Below are 18,317 nucleotides of genomic sequence, written 5' to 3' on the forward strand. Positions count from 1 at the left end.
TACCACAACAGATAAATGCAGACTTTGCAAACAACAAATAGAAACAGTAGATCACATCACAAGCGGATGTACAATACTAGCAAATACAGAATACCCCAGAAGACACGACAATGTAGCAAAAATAATACATCAACAACTTGCCATACAACTTAAACTAATAAAACAACACATTCCGACATACAAGTATGCACCACAAAATGTACTGGAGAATGATGAATACAAATTATACTGGAACAGAACCATTATAACAGATAAAACAACACCACATAACAAACCTGACATCATACTCACCAATAAAAAGAAGAAATTAACACAACTAATTGAAATATCTTTATCCAATACAACAAATATACTGAAGAAAACAGGAGAAAAAATTGAAAAATACATCCAACTGGCTGAGGAAGTCAAGGACATGTGGCATCAGGATAAAGTTGACATTATACCAATTATACTTTCAACTACAGGAGTCATACCACGCAATATCCACCAGTACATCAATGCAATACAGCTACATCCAAACTTATACATACAACTTCAGAAATCCGTAATTATTGATACATGTTCAATTACCCGAAAGTTCCTAAATGCAATATAACATATACCGTACAGTTAAAAGGAAGTCATGCTTGATCAAGGTCCGCGTCACTTTCCATTTTTGACCAGACATAACGTCTGAGAAAAGAAAGACATAATAGTAATGATGATGATGATGATGATGATGATGATGATATGGAAACGAAATCAAAATTTGCTTTGAGATGTAGTCCCCACCCTCCCAGTAAAGGTTTATTTTAATCTGTATTATTCCAAAATACTATTTTAAAGCATTACAGACATTGGCAATCAGTGACGGCATTTCTTTCAACTTATCATTTTCAAAAGAGAAATTCTTGTAAGAAAGCCCTCAGCAGATTTATCTGAGCTTACAAGTATGTGTAGCTTGTTTCCTTTGGATTTCATGCTAGTTAATGCTGACTGGACTCATCACTAGATTTTGGAGAGTTCCTTGCGGCTTACAACTGCTCCAAAACTAAGCAGTCAACCAGCTTACGAGCCGCAGTATCCATGATGCTGTGAAGACAAAGAAACATAGAGGTCTCTTCAAGATACACTTTAATAGAACTTTGATACTTACTTCAGCCACAACAAGAGTTTGGTAAAAAGCACACGAATTTCCAAGTTATTAATTCTTTCTGGCAGCTGTTATTACGGCTTAGTAGTAATTGGTGCCAATAAGTAACATGCGAACTATTGTATGTGCGATTGTACTGATAGGTAGGAGATTGTGTGTTGATGTATAAATTAGAAAACTGTTGATAGACCATGATTTGTGTGTCTTTGAGTCGTAATTAATCTATATGAATTATTAATGTAATAGAGGTGTAGGAAAATAGTGCATGATGTTTCATGACTTTCATTACCGGAAAAATGCATTTTCACTGCAGAAAAAGTGTATTTTCACCCAGGAAAAAAAATTTTAACTAGAAAAAATCCGTTTTCTTTTCCTGCCTTGTCTGCATATACACCCAATTTTCAGCTACCTTTTCCTTTAGATTTCCCCACCCCCACCTTTATGAGCTTTTGGCCCCTGGTCTGAACGAATATTGCATTGGGCAAGAAAATTTTTGTCAGATGAAGGTGTTATTGATATTGAAAATGGCCTTAACTTTTTTTTAGGACAGAAAACAAAAATTAAATACCAGTGCACCAAACATCACAACATATTTTCGTTAGCCTTTGGCTAACCAAACCCAGTTCCCTCCGAGCAGCCATAGCGTACGGATCTCCGTGCCGGCACGTTCACAGGAGCTCAGTCCGTCAGTTCACCTGATGATGGCGACATGTATTATTGCCGAAATATTGTGCCCGTTGGACACTATAGACCGGCAGCATACCCGTGGATATTTTGATTATCAAATACGCCGGGAGAAACTCAAGAATCACATCAATGTTAATGTAGTTTGTAAGATTAATTGTAGTTGAGTGATATGATTACAGTTTTAGGTGTTACTCAAGGTAAGGGTAAGTATTGTATTTCTTTTGCAGCAAACATTCAGTTGCAAAAGGCACATAATATTTCTTCTTATTTACAAAATAAATACACAAATATTGCTAAGATTTGGATGTAATAACTCCACATTTTTCTGTGTTTCTGTTTCAGGCTGGAATGCATGCAACATAAAAGAATCATTACATCATACCAAAAAATTATTTCAAAAATGCTAGAAAAATGAGGATGAATCTTAGTGCCAGCTTTACATATACACTTGGTTCTAATTTTGTATTGCTTGCTTATTGTGTATGATTGGCATTTGAACTGTAATTTCTTTTTTATGTTTTAATGGTGAATATGCTTTTTTGCTGCTATGGAAAATGAGATAATTTCCTGTAGAGAGTAAAAGTGCTGTAGTTGGTCAAAAAAAGTATATTAAAAATATGATAGGAACACAATATTTTTAGAGCAGTGTTACTTATTTTAGTGTTCATATGTTACAAATTACTTGTTCACTACCCAGAAATGAAGACAGCTATCCTGTGTATCACAAAATGTTTTATAAGCTTGTGATTGGTGGTAGGGGATAGACTGATAAATCAAGTGCAAATGATATCAGTACGTTATTGTGATGTATTTTGGGACTGTTGATATTTTTAAAAATATCGAAAATTCCATATATCAATATTTAAAAAAATATATCAGTATCTGCTCTCGATATATTGAAAAAAGTATTGATATATCAATAGAAAAAAATGTTGACATACTGGCCTATAAAAAGTTGGCTGCACATGGTAAATGTATCTATGGTTTTAGAACTATATATTTAAGTATTGATTTATTACTAGATATTCTACACATCAACAAGCTAGCGGCTTGCCTATCTGCCTCAGAGTAAGAATTGGACCTAGCAGTTGTAGTTTCAAAATTGCGTGGTGAAGCTAAATGTTGCATTTTCTGTTGGTAGTGCTGAGCGCCAATTACGTCAGCATTTCTCCTCGCCCATCCCCGTCAACTGCAAAGACCAATCTTGTCATTCAGATTTTCAACAACTGTCTTTGAAGAATGCCAACGTGAAGAAATAGCACACTAGTTGCATTAAAAATTGTTTTTTAACACAACTGGTGTACTATTTCTTCAAATCAGAAATTTTGTTACTCCATTCACATCGCCACCTCCAGTGGAATCTCCTTTTGTGCCGTCTATACTTGCTTCACACATTCAAAGAGAGAGATTGGACATGATGAGCCCAAAAAGTAGTAAGACTCCTTCACACAGTGAAAGTAAAATTATGTTCTACAATAATTTCAAAAGAACAATTTCAAATATTTACTGAAAATTGTGATAAAAAATATTACATAATAATATCGGCACTCGATATTGCCATTTTAATATTTATATATCAGGTGACAAATATCGCTGATGTTGGTACCAGTATATATCTTTGGATGGGGGGTGGGGAAATTGATGTATTGGTATTTTATCAACAGCGTTAATGTATTTAATATTTGGAACATTGATGACATATTTAAATTTTATGCTAAACCAAGACTCGGACTTGAATCTGTACCTTTCAGTGAAATTTCTCTTTCCAGTCTATTCTTTACAGTCCAATATAAAACAAACTAACTACTGCTTACTTCTAATGTAACTGGATGTAATGTAATCTACTCATCAATCGGCGGCAGGAGAATACATGTGTAAAAAAAAGGTATTACATATACAAGCATTTGGAGCCAAGTGGCTCTTTGTTCTTTCAGAGGGGTTGAAGGAGAAGGAAGAGGGGTGAAGGAAAAGGACTGGTGAGTTTCAGGAAAAGTAGTAGTGTTTGGAAAAGTCACTCAGAACCCTGGGTCGGGGGAGACTTACCGGAAGGGATGAGGGGGAAAGACTGATTGGCAAAAAAGAAGACAGGTCAGTAGAAAACTGAAAAGGAGTGAAGAAAGTGAAGAAATGCTGAGATGGAAGAAATTGATGTAAATTATGGCCATGTGGGTGGCAACAACCATCGCCATATTGTAGTGCAAGTTCTCACCTGTGGAGTTCTGAGAAACTGGTGCCTGAGGGAAGAATCCAGATGATGTGTGTGATAAAATAAGCACTGGGATCACAGCTGTCGTATTTTAGAATATTCTGTACAACAAGACATTGTGTGTTGCCAGTATAAACCCTCTTCCTATGCCCGTTCATCCTGACATAATTTGGAAGTAGTCATGTCGATGTAAAACGCCGAACAGTGTTTACATAACAGCTGGTATATGACATGTCGTTTCACAGGTGTGATCTCCCTTTGTTGGTATGTGTTTTGCCAGTTACAGGGCTGCAGAAGTGGTGGTAGGAGGGTGCATAGGGCAGGTCTTGTGGAAAAGCCGGTTACAGGGGCAGGAGCCATAATAGGGTAAGGAGATTAGTGCAGAAGGAGCATGAGGTCTGACAAGTATTTGCGGAGATTTGGAAGGGTGATGACAAGCTATTCTAGGTGTGGTGGGCAAAATCTCAGACAGAACGACCTCATTTCAGGGCATGATTTTAGGAAGTGAAGGCGTTACCACTTGTCCAGTGCAGTCCCCAACATTCAGTCTTTCCTTCTCATCCAGTCTGGTAAGTTGCCCCTGACTCAGGGTTCTGGGACTTTTTTGAACTCTACCTCTTTTTCTAAGCCTCATCTATCCTTCTCCTTCAACCCTCAATGTAGCTGATGTCTTCACCATACATACAAACTTGGGATAAAAAAACAGTGAAATTCAAATAAATTTGTTTTCTTCAGTAATATTTGCCAACACAACACGAAAATGGAGTATGAGAAATCGATAATTTTAGTCAAAGGAGGAGTTTGTTGGCATCCTGAGGGTAAAAAATATAATTGGGATATCATTTGGAATCCTATGGATGAAAATCGCAGGTTTTTTGCAAACCACAAGTAGGTAAAATCTGTATTTAAAACTTTAGGTGTAAATTAGAACCACAGAAAAGTTGTTAAAGTGAGAAGGATGATGACTCATGCTTCAAGCTACTGTGGTAGATCTTTTCTCTTTTTTGTGTAAAGTGGACATTAACTGCCTACAAATTATTGTTACTGCTTACTGGTGTTTATATGCCAGTAAGATATCAATCGTATCACATGAAATGGTTTGCAGATGTCATGTACATTTGTACTCTTTTCAGTGCTTTGGGGGTTCAGAGGTTTTTGTTCTAAACTCCGTTTGTGTTTCATATGTATGCTGAATGACAATCTATGAAGGTTAATTTATATATGTATCTGCACAACTTCAAATAAATGCAGCAAAATATAGTTTGTAATCTTTTTTTCAAGGTCACTACAAATCATCTTATGTAACAGAAAATTTCTACTTTCATCTCTTATATTCGTGAAACTTGTCTGGTAGTTCCAGTAGCTGAGACAGTGTATACAGTATTTTTCATGTTCTTTTCAAGACAGATATAGCTCATTCACATGCATTTGGCACCTTTCTGATAGCAAAAGCATCATTGTAGCACTCATCTCCAAGCACAGAGTAGTTGTTGTACTGACCCTACCCGTGAAGGTTAAAACCAAACCTACTTCATACATAGAATAGATTCTATCCTAACCTAAACATGGACCCCCGAAAAACTGACGATGGAGACCGGAAGCACTGTGACTAAGCTGTAGGCTGATGTTATCAGTTGACCTCTGGCGACAGTGTCTGACGACCGTTGTCGGTACCACTGTGAAGGCAGCCTAAGATTGCCACCAAGAAAGAATAAGAGTGGGATGAGTAATACTATCCCATCTCACCTATGCAGGTACATTGTCCTCATAAGTGGAAAAGACTGGTAGGAGGATGAATGTACAAAATTACAGACCAATATCCTTAACACGGTTTGTTGCAGAATTGTTGATCATATTCTATGTTTGTATATCTAAAAACAAAGATGATGTGACTTACCAAATGAAAGTGCTGGCAGGTCGACAGACACACAAACAAACACAAACATACACACAAAATTCAAGCTTTCGCAACAAACTGTTGCCTCATCAGGAAAGAAGGAAGGAGAGGGAAAGACGAAAGGATGTGGGTTTTAAGGGAGAGGGTAAGGAGTCATTCCAATCCCAGGAGCGGGAAGACTTACCTTAGGGGGAAAAAAGGACGGGTATACACTTGTGCACACACATATCCATCCACACATATACAGACACAAGCAGACATATTTAAAGACCAATATGTCTGCTTGTGTCTGTATATGTGTGGATGGATATGTGTGTGTGTGTGCGCGAGTGTATACCCGTCCTTTTTTCCCCCTAAGGTAAGTCTTCCCGCTCCTGGGATTGGAATGACTCCTTACCCTCTCCCTTAAAACCCACATCCTTTCGTCTTTCCCTTTCCTTCCCTCTTTCCTGATGAGGCAACAATTTGTTGCGAAAGCTTGAATTTTGTGTGTATGTTTGTGTTTGTTTGTGTGTCTGTCGACCTGCCAGCACTTTCATTTGGTAAGTCACATCATCTTTGTTTTTAGATATATTTTTCCTACGTGGAATGTTTCCCTCTATTATAACCATATTCTATGTTTGAATATATTAAATTTCCTGTAGAGGGAAAAATCTTCCATCCACAAGTCAACATCGATTTAGAAAGGTCACTAGTGCAAAACTGAACTTGTCTTTTTCTTGCATGATATGCTGCAAACCATGGATGAAGTGAACAGGTAGATTCCATTTTCTTATATTTCCGGAAATTCTTTGACACAGAGCTATGCTGCAGACTGTTGATGGAGGTGTGAGCAAACGGAATATGTTCTTAGAGATGTGAGTGGCTCAAAGGGTTTTTGAGTAATAGAAACCCAGTAAGCAGTCCTGGATGATGAGTGTTCATGAGAGACAGATGTATTCACACAAGAGCCCCACGGGAATGCAATAGGACCATTCTTGTTCTTTATAAACAATCTGATAGGTAAGGTGAGCAACAGTCTGCCAGTTTTCACTGACAAAAAACTTGTCTTTGGGGCAACTGCAGGAGTATATAGGATGATTGGGGTAGAATTTCTTTTTGGTGTGATGAATGACATCTTGCTCTAAATGTGGAAAAATTTAAGGTAATTAAGGTAAGTAAGAATAACAATATGGTAATATTTGAATATGGTGTTAATTCTGTGTTGCTCAATACTGTTCAATCGATTACATCTCCAGGAGTAGCAGTGCAAAGTGATGTGAAATGGTACAAGCTTGTGAGGTAAGTTATAGGGAAGGTGGTGGTATACTTTAATTTAGTGGTTGGATTCTAGGAGAGTGTAGATCACTTGTGTGACCCATTCTGTTTTGCTTGAGTGTTTGGGATCCCCACCAGCTCAGGTTGAAACAGCCACCAAAGCAGTTCGGAAACATGCTGCTAGATTTGTTATTGATAGATTCGATCAGCAACTTTATATTACGGAATTGCTCCATAAGCTCAAATGGGATTCCTTGGAGGGAAGATGATTCTCTCTGTCTCTCTCTCTCCCTCTCCCCACCCACCCCCACCCCCAAATGCTAATTAGGTATTTGCAAAGAGTGTTAAATGATTCTAATGCCACCAACATATGTATTCCATAATGACTACGAAAAAGATATAAAAGAAATGAGTATTTTTGTACCCCATCATTTGCGAGTGGAACAGGACAGAGTGGCTAACTGTGGTATAACATACCCTGTACCCTGCACCATATGGTGGCCTATGGAGTATGTATGTAGTTGTAGAAAAGGGGATACAATCTCATCAATTTAAAAAGAAAAATTTTTATTGGAGCTAAAAATCCAGGTGGGGATACAAGGTGTCTACAGGTCACGAAAGTCATGGAAAAGTGATGAAAATGAATAGGTGGTCCTGAAAGTAATGAAAAGGTAATGAAATTGAGTGGGTGGTCATGAACTTTGTTTTGTGTGTCAGTTAGGTGCAGTTCTGCAAGAGAGTAGCAAGGTAGAACTACCTCCAAAAATGTATCCAGCAGTCCATTTAATAAAAAATTTGCCAGGACTCTTAAAGGCCTTCTTATGTGTAGGGGACTAGCATGTCCATCTGTGCAAGCCACGTTAGTGAAGCCTCTGTTGCTGCGGTTTACAACTCTGACAGACAGGTGCAGATGTGGCTTCTTTGAGTTACTTAAGTTACATGTAGTGTCTACACCTAATGGAAATGACATATAAATTGTAGTTCCGTGGATGATAAATCCTGCCAACTCGTGTGTTGCTGGAGGATTATCACTTGCAACTGTTTCCTTAATCCTGTCCCGTCCCACTTTCGTTTAAATCTCTTTAATCCGTATCTTTTTTGGAAAGACATTTCCTTAAAGATTTTTAATAATTACTATAAAACTATTGTAATTTTAATCTCATTTAAAGGGTGTAGAGGTTGATCAGAGTAAAATCGATCTCTCACTAGTCAAAATGTTTCCCCCACCGTGTTAGTGCTACTCACAGACTATATCTTCATATCTGTCAAATATTTTGTGCAAATGTGACTTTGACATTAGTTTCAGTGGCGTTTTGTGTGTAAAAACAGACAAATGAGGAAAGAGGCATTCAGAATTGGTTAATTCACTACTTTCGAGGCAACAAAACAGGATGTCCTTTGCTGTAGTAAAGATAGTGCCAGCACAGTCACAAGTTTCTTCTGAACAGAATTTGAATGGCAGTAATGAATTACCATCATTTGCTGCTGCTACAACCTCTAGAACTTCAGTTGAAGAGTGTTCCAAAACAAACTCATTTGAACATTTTTAGTTCCAGGTAGAATTGTAAAATCTGAAATTGTATGGGCTATAAATTAATCTCATTCTTCAGTAAGAAGTTCTAGGAAAACACCAGCCACATTCCAAATTGTGTTCTGACAGCATGAGTAAAAAAAAGTTACACAAGTAAAGTTGTCAGTATAAATTACTCATGGACTTGACCCTCCCTCATTTCCAGATTCTCATCTTGATTCTTTTGTGTGTTATATAATGAGAGTTTAAACAAACTTGTCTAAAAGTGACAGATGGCTTTGTTGGTTCATTTCTGAAATGAACAAAATTAGTTGTATCTAGAAGATATTTAGCATCTAAATATTTGAATTGTGCTGCATCTTCTGATTTACAGTAAAATTTCCTGGAGGGTCAGAATGCTTTGAATTTGTCACCTAAGAATATAATGCAAATTTCAATGGCTGGGCAAATGTGAACTTGAAGATGTTGCATGATTTGCAAGCATTTCTAATCAGTGAAGAATATAATCACCCACAAACATTTTATTGTGGAATTTACTCATTTCATATACCGTAGTAAATGGAGGTTTGAAAACTGCTCATAATAAAAGTGGTTGGAATGTTCATGAATTTCTTAGGGTGATTTGGTACTTCATGAAGGATTTTCCTTCAAAGGGGACAACTCTCTTATATTTCAGTGGGTTTCCCAAGTTTTCCTCTCATGTTTTGTTCTATAGGATAGGTTGGAAAAATTGAAGTTATGGAGAGAGCACTTGAACTTGTTCTGCATTTGAAGAAGTGTGTTAATGACGTATGTAAAAGACCAACTGAAAGTAGAAAATTTGAAAAAATTAAACATCACTTAGAAGGCAAATTCTTTGCAGAAAACATGAGTTTCTTATGTCATTATCAATTGAACTTCAGGAGTTTTTTTTACTGAGTATCAGTCAAATGACACTCTATTCCCCTTTGTGTACAAAGATTTGTTCAGTTTAATATAGCATTGCTTGGTTCATAAAGAAAACTGTTACAGAAATAGCAACAAATTCTAGCAAATGTTACCAAAGCATGTAATCATAAAACAAGTCATGATAGTGTTTTGAATGAAGACCATAAAAACAATAAGTCTCCAAGGTAAGAAGTGATCAATATTTCTCAGTTTTCCACCAGAATATCCAGCTCATAAGAAATAAAGTGGAAACAACAAGAAGTGGAACTACAGACTATTGACAGCTCACTGTTTACATAACGGAACATTGGTGTAGGGGATCTGAAATCACACATGTAGCTCTAAGCTCATATAATCTAGCATGCCATTATAGTATAACCACTATGAGAGATGGTGAATCACATATATACATGGTGAGCACAAAGTCTTGCCCGGATTATAACAATTTATTACAGAATAGCAATTTTACATAATAATTTACATTTGATGCTTTTACATAGGTTTGTATTACTAGTTTTTTTAAGACCACTTACGTTAGTAAACCTCAACAGTAGCTCAGAGAATATCGAGGGGGAATGATAAAATTATAAAAAATGCAGAAAACAGAACAAAAGTAGCCTGGAAAGTCATCAAACAAGAGACACATAGAAAAAAAGACCAAACAGGTAAACATAGAATTATAGCACAATGGTACCACAATAAAATTGCGAACCAATATTTCAACAACATAGCCACCAAGCTACAGCGCAAATTTGACAAAATAGAGCAGGTACAATCACTGAACTATGTTCCAAACACAATGACCCACCACTTCAGAAAAAATAAGCAATGTTGTTCGGAACCTAAAAAATAAAACATCAGCAGCTATAGGTGAAGTACCCGTGTGCTTGCTGAAGGACTGTATTGACAGTATCAAAGACCCTCTAGCACAAATCATAAATGAATCATTCACCATATGTTGTTTCACGGAGGCACTAAAGCATGCAAAGGTCCTGTCCCTACATAAGGAAGGGGACCCCAAAAATATAGAAAATTGTAGGCCCATCTTTTTACTGTCATTATTTTCAAAAGTAATGGAAGCCATAATGAAAATTAGATTCATGATGTCCTAACAAAGTACAATTTCTGTGTAAAGAACAGTTTGGGTTCAGGCTTGGTAAAAGCACACAATCAGCTATATCTCATTTTACAGATATTGTTCCGGAAGCGCTAGGTAAAGGAGATCATGTAACTGGCATCTTCCTTGACTTCAGCAAAACCTTTGATACAGTAGACTGCACAGTTCTGTTAAATAACCTCGAGGCTCTATGTATAAGAGGTGTAGGAAATAGTGGTTTCGTACATACCTAAAAAACAAGAGTGCAACGGGTAGAGATCTCTCAAACTAACTCTAGTCATGCCATAAAACATCTTTCTGACCCAGAATACTTAGTATTGGAGTCTCCTAAGGAAGTGTGCTTTGCCCAACACTCTCCTTGATATGTATCCAAAAATAAATCATTAAAAGTGAAAGATGAACTCAGAATGTGTATCACAAACAAAATTTCTATGCTTGCTTGTAACAACTAAAATGGAATGCGCGTGTTACTGCCCTTGGGAAACAAATAGCTTCATCATGCTTTGCACTTAAGAGTAATAAGTTCTGGACGTAGTAGCTCATGCACCAGAACAACATATTTTGCATATGTTTATTCTGTGATGATTTGTGGAATAATGGTCTGGGGTAAAAATGAGCAGAATGGTCTGGGGTACAAATGAGCAAAACAGACAATCAGTCTTTAAGCTACAAAAATGGGCTGTATGAATTACAACAAAAAGTAGCAAGAGACTCATTGCACTGAGTTGTTTGAATATATGGAAAACTTGACTGCTGCATGTGAATACATGTTGAAAACAGTGATCCATATTTAAAAAATCCATTGATCAGCACTCAACAAACAGATCTCTACACCAACATGGACCCAGATCCAACCACCACTTACATCTCAATAGAAAAAACAAAAAGACCCAAAACAATGCGCTATGTAATGGAATTAAATTGTGCAGTAAACTAGCACAAGAGATCGAAGACAAAAGTGAAACATATGCCTTCAGGAATACCCTAAAAATTTATCTGTTAGAAAAGTGTTTATATACTGTAAAGGATTACCTAAAATGAAGTGTAAATTTGTTGACAATTATGCTAATGGAACTTCGTGGCATGTTAAAACTGTGTGCTGGGCTGAGACTTGAACTTGGGACCTTTGCCTTTCATGGCCAAGTCCTCTGCCATCTGAGCTACCCAAGCATTAGGATTCTGTGCGGTTTCAATTACAGACATTCCTGCAGGAAACTGTTTACATTTTCTCTCTCATGTGTTTCTTGTGTAAAAACTACTCCCATTTTGAAATGAACAGCATGTATCATAACTATGACACTAGAGTAAAAATGATCTACATCTTGAACAAAAGAACCTAAGTGTGGTGCAAAAAGGAGTACACTACTCTTGCATAAAAATATTTAATGCTCTCGCTCAGGCAATAAAAACGTCAGTTACTGATCGACCTACTTTCAACTTAAACAGTATCTTCTAAGTAAAACCATTTACTCACTGGACGAATTTATGTATGAGAATATGTGAATTGATTTTGATCTATTGTAAGTCTGTTCAATGTAATTTGTAACTTTTTACAAAAAATAATTCTTGTGAACATTTTTCTATGTAATATATTATTCATTGCACAACCTATTATTATAAACAAATTTCTAAAATCTATGTAAATGACACGTTCTGCACCCAAGCGATTTATCGCTAATGGGTCTACAGAACACGAATGAAATAAATTAAATTTACAGATGATTAAAGACCAAGTAAAAAAGGCGTGTGTAATGTCGCTTCTGAAGATAATTTGAATAAAAATTGGAGGTGTGTTGCCCAGAGCGTCAGGTATTAGACAAAATGTGTCCGATCATATTTCTGTAAACAATTGAATACCTTAGGGAATAATAATCCAAAACTTTATGAAGTGTGAGTATGAAAACTGTGGACGAATGTGCTATGGCGATTTAAAAGCATAACCACAGTCTTATATTAGACTGTGGCATAACTGAGGAGCCTGACATCTGAACAAAAGAAGTTGTGGGTTGTGTGTAGCTGCTCAGCGAACTACTAAAAGTAGAAATAAAGATGCAAAAAATATGAAATTGAAAAAAACTCTGTTCTAGTGGATTCTGATTTCTATGAAATTCCCAAATTCGTCTAGTCCGAGGCTGCTAATCTACATATATTTCATATGACACATTGAAAGTAAATTAAGCGTCACGTAACGGCAAAGAATCTCCATTAAAAGTATTTCTCAGTTTCAGGAATAAACACTTTTATTTTTATTTATGTATTCGTCATCCGTTGATCCAGTGTGCAAGAGGAATGAATGGACATGAAACGAGTCGTAATTATACATGAGAACAGTACTTTATATGTGTTAATAGATACAAATTGTAGTATTGTACACGAACAAAATATGCTCATAATTACAAGCTTTGGCATTTCCTACAGTGAAAAGAGGTACAAAACAATCAAACAATAAATTACAATTATTCCACATTACAAGTTACAAATTTGATCGAATTGAAATACTTCGTTTGAAATTAGGAATAGATAATTCAAAGGAGTATATAAGTCGCTAGTTACTAGCTAACAAAATTTTATTGCCAGTCTCAACGCTGCAGAAAAACTAAAATCTCGTCGTGACCTCCTGAAATCTGAGACAAAACGTTGTCATCACTTTCTTTCTCGTACCTCTGTTGTTCATATAATTTTTTTTATTACAGTCGCTCTTGCATTTTCTTTTTCCGTCGCCTTTTTATCACAATAAACGCAACACAGACTCGCAAGCAACAGATAGAGTTTCGTCGTAGACTGCTTACGCAATGACGCAACGTGTGGATAGAAGAACGCCCAAGCGTACTTACATTCTTTCCAACATCTTCATTCCCGTGCGTCTGCGATTGCGCATGACGAAAGAGGCATCGTGCGAACATAGCTTAATGGCATCAAAGCTAAAACAATTCAATTACGGTAGTCGTGTAGCAAGACAAAACTGAAAGAAAAGACATGAAATTGATAATAAGTAGCATTGTGAGTCATTTGAGCGTAAACGCTCGGAAATTATTGTTCGAATTGAGAACATCAAAATGCAAGAATTGTGTCAGAATGCAACTGGTACGATACTACTACATGTTTATAGCCTGACAATAATCACTGTTTCTAGTTAAAGAACAGAAACTGACAATTTTTGAAGTCTCGGAATGGCCCTATGAGAAAGAATTAATACCCCTGCGCTTGTTTATTTCTCTCAATGTTGGACGCCCTGACAGCGCACAACCTTGAAGAACAAAAAAGCAACTCTACGTATTGTTGAGTTGGGCAAGGTGGTGGAGAGTAAAAATGGGACCGATCAGAACAGAGTTGCGTTTTGGTTTAACAGTGATGTGAAGATCGAGGAGTAACATCGTACTGTTTTTGCTTAGTGATCTGTGCGGCTAAGGTACAGTCAGAAAATACAATAAAAATTTTCTTATTTGTAGTCATTTAGGTTGTAGTAGAGTAATCAGTAGCTCGTTATTTAAATGCATTCATCGTCCTTAAGAAAGCACGAAGCGTGGTAGGTTCGCTGTATGTTTATAATTGTTTTGGTCAGTGATTATATGTAAATCTACGGTACCTTGTTGTGAAAGAAATTATGATAGCATGTAGAAGTTGCGTTTGTTGTTAACTTAGACGGCTGGGGTGGCCGAGCGGTTCTAGGCGCTACAGTCTGTAACCGCACGATCGCTACGGTCGCAGGTTCGAATCCTGCCTCGGGCATGGATATGTGTGATGTCCTTAGGTTAGTTAGGTTTAAGTAGTTTTAAGTTCTAGGGGACTGATTACCTCAACAGTTAAGTCCCATAGTGCCAGAGCCATTTGAACCATTTGTTGTAACTTAGTGTGGTACAGGTAAAGTGAATGGTCATATGATGGCAGTTGATTTGAAATAAATTGTGGGTTGAGTTTGAACTTTGTGAACATTTGGGTTTCCGAAATAATTTACTAGTTGAGCCAGTCAAGATTTTGTGTTGCAACTCGTAAATGATGCAATGAGAGCAGCTTAATTACTTGGCCTTACGTAATGTAAACCATGCATACTGAATAGCATTTCAGTAACAGTAACTACTGGAAGTTGGGGCAGCCGAATTCCACTTACGCTATGTGTCCAAATAAGTACGGATATATGCTCTCTTTAAAATATTACTGACTGGCAGTTGAGCTATTTTTGTAGGATGTCAAAAGAAAAACGTAAGTCTCAGCTTGAAATCAGTGAAAATTTGACTGATCAACAGTGCAGTGCAGGAAGCTGTGTGCTATTTTTCTCTGTAACTACGTAAGTTGAGATTGGAAGTGTTTTTTTTTTTTTTTTTTTTTTTTTTTTTTTTTTTTTTTTTTTTTTTTTTTTTTTGAAGTCTTGGTTGTGATGACGACCCTATATACAACTATGAACATACACTGAAGATAATAAAATAAATGAAACATTATACATCATAAGAATTGTAGCAGTCATCCATGTTTGTTGCGTAACAAGTACACAGATAACTAGAAATGCTTGGACACCTACTAACTAATTTTTTTTAGTTACTGTAATAACAATATATTATTATTATTATTTTAAAGCATGTTATATAATTTGTTTAACTCAGTGAAACCTTGAAAACGCTGTACTGATCCGTTTGCTGATGGAAAGGCTCATATAAGCCACCCTGCTTAGCTTCCCATGAATAGCATTTCAGGTAAACACATCGTCAAAACTTTTGCCCAAAATACTGCCATGCAGTTGTTTTAAACAGCTATAACAGTAACAAACTTCACAACTTCATGAGCTATACATTATAAAATCGAAGTGTGCGCTCACAGTTACCTTTCATTAGCTCTACGACCTTGAACGTGGATCTGCAGGCTAGTGCTAATGCGCAATAGCATAAATGGAGGGAATGCTGTATTTCTTGCTCTCTCTACATCATTCTGGTTTTTTTTAAGTGGAATTCTTGTCGTGCTTTTCCTCAGCTTACTGTGATTTGCGTCATTTCCCACAATACTGTATTCTCCGAAAGCTAGCTGAAAATTTTTAAGATGTACTTGTATATAAAAAGACTAGTCGCTTTTAGTAAATTATGGATTGAGAGGGATGCAATTCTCATCTCCGGCGGTACACCGAAAGGTTACCGCCCTTCGATAGTGCCGTTTTCGCGCTAATCGAAGTGTTAGGGTTTACAGGTGCCAGCCAGCCAGCCAGCCCGCCAGCCCGCCAGCCCGCCAGCCAGCCAGCCAGCCAGCCAGCCAGCAGCAGTTCCCGGTCCCGGCCTGCAGCGGTGGTCCCGCAGCCAGCCAGCCAGCCAGCCAGCCAGCCAGCCCTCCGGTGGCAGCAGCAGTCCAGCCAGCAGCAGTCCTGCCAGCAGCAGCAGCAGCAGCAGCAGCAGCAGCAGCCGCCGCCGCCGCCGCCGCCGCCGCCGCCCCGGCCCAGTCCGCGGCAGCAGCGTCCCTGCCTCTCGCCGTCGCCGTCGCCGTCGCCGTCGCCGTCGCCGTCGCCGTCGCCGTCGCCGTCGCCGTCGCCGTCCGTCGTCTCCCAGTGTGTGTCCTGTCCCTTTAGTGCTGTGTTTTTCTTTCTTCTTCTTGTCGTCATGTCCGCCCCCACCACCACCGTCACTACTACCACCACCGCCATCGTGTATACGTCCCCTTCCGCCGCCACCACCACTATCACTTGGTGTGCCCAGTCCCACCCCCCTCCTTCCATCCCTCCCCTCCTCTCTATCCCTTCGCCCTCGCTCTTTGTCGCCCCCTCTCCCGCCTCTTCCTCTCGTTCTGATCCCTTCCCCCCACTCCCCCAGCCTGTCACTGCAGCTCCGGCTAGGGTGGTGGCCCGTCGGGCCACTGCCCACGCCCAGCTCTCCCCGTCGCCGTCGCCATCGCCATCACCGCCACCACCGTCATCGTCACCATCACCATCACTGCCACATTCGCCCGCACCATCACAGTCACTCTCTCCGGCGCCGACTGCTGCGTCCGTGCCGGGACCTGTCCCTTCCCGCCACCTCCCCATCGTTCCCGTCCCTCATGTCACCACCCGCCCATCTGCCGCTGTCAAACGCCCTAGTGGCGCCTCCACTTCCTCTGCTCCTAAAAAGGCTCCACCCCGCCCCCCATCCCCACCCCAAAATGCCATGGACGTCTCCCCACCAGGCCCCGCTCCCTCCTCCTCCTCCTCCCCACCCGGTCTCTACAAATATCTCCTGTCCCATCCCGATCCTTCCTTCCTCGAGGCCCGGAATCTCTCCCTCCTCCTCCGCCAACATTTCCCTGGCGCCCCCATATCTCTCCTTACTCCCAGGCGGGATTCTGTTCTTATCTCCTCCCCCAGCCCCACCCTCCATACTGACATCCTCTCCCGCCTCCCCATCACCCGTTTTGGTCCTCACGCCACCCTCACCCCTGCTCCCTCCCCATCTCCTACCCGCCAACCCCAACCCCCGCGTCGCCCGCCGACCCTCACCGCCGTGATCACTCGGCTTAGCCCGTCGATCACGGAGGAGGAGGTGCTGGCGGAGCTGAAGGCCCATCCCACCCTGGAGGTGCGGGCAGTCCGCCGCATTTTCAACGCGACCGGCCCCACCCGCCTTATGCGGGTTTTCTCTGAGGACGCCCCCTCCATTGACCGTCTCCTGAAGGAGGGTGCCCTCCTCTTCAATCAGCGGTTCAAAGTCGACCCCTCCCGTTCCCCCCCTCAATCCCTGCGCTGCCAGAGATGTCTGCGCTACAATGCACATCCAACAGCCGAGTGCCGCGAGGCCCCCACCTGCCCGCATTGTCGGCAAGCGCACTTCCTCCGGCAGTGCCCCAACCTCCAATCCCCTCCCTCCTGTAATACCTGCAGCCTCCCCCACCCCACCTACTCCCAAAAATGTAAAGCCCGACCTCCTCCTACCACTCCTGAACTCACCGTCCCTGTCCGTCCCCTGGACGCCCCCACCCCTCCTGGCAATTCCCTTCGTCCCCCCCCCACTGCTGAGGACATCATCAGGTTCCTCACCATTGTCCTCCAAAACGTCCATCCCTTTCAGCGCCCCCACACCTTACAACAGATCTCCCTCGCCGCCCGTTCCATATTCCACCTTAAAATGTACGCCACCTTTTCCAATAACCAGGCCCATTTCACCTTCTCCCGCCTTGACACCCTCGTCTAAGTCCTTCCAATGGCGCGACAGCATCGTATCCTTTTCAACAATATCCGCTCCCTTCCCGCCAACAAGAACCTCTTCCTGCACACCCTTGCTACCCACCGTGTGGATGCCTTCCTCCTTAATGAAACCTTCCTCCAACCCCACCACTCCATCCACACCTCCCCCTATCTCCTCCACCGCTCCGATAATCCCCTCCCAGTTGCGCGTGGCGGAGTTGCCATTGGCCACCACCGCCAGATCCCCGTTCGGCTCCAGCCTCTCCTTCCCGACCCCACCGAACACCTGATCCTTAGTCTCTTCTTCCCCGGCCTTACCATTTCCTGTGCCACCATCTATGTCCGCCCCAACGCCCCTCTTCCTTTCGACTTCCTCTCCCACATCGACCGTACCTTCTCCTCCTATGTGATCGCCGCCGACCTCAACATCC

The 18,317-nt window shown here is 40.3% G+C and overlaps 1 protein-coding gene across 1 annotated transcript in view; it reads left to right on the top strand.

Annotated features, from left to right (window-relative positions):
• The window catches only part of LOC126424913 (26S proteasome regulatory subunit 6B), a 241,483-nt gene extending 239,030 nt beyond the window's left edge, over positions 1 to 2,453 (top strand). The window contains exon 8 of the mRNA XM_050087756.1: positions 2,162 to 2,453. Within this exon, the coding sequence (XP_049943713.1) occupies positions 2,162 to 2,182 (21 nt within the window). The 3' untranslated portion in view covers positions 2,183 to 2,453. The remainder of the gene's footprint in view (positions 1 to 2,161) is intronic.
• Positions 2,454 to 18,317: the final 15,864 nt, after the last annotated feature.

The sequence above is a fragment of the Schistocerca serialis genome, chromosome 10, assembly GCF_023864345.2.
Source record: "Schistocerca serialis cubense isolate TAMUIC-IGC-003099 chromosome 10, iqSchSeri2.2, whole genome shotgun sequence".
Taxonomy (NCBI): Eukaryota; Metazoa; Arthropoda; class Insecta; order Orthoptera; family Acrididae; genus Schistocerca; species Schistocerca serialis.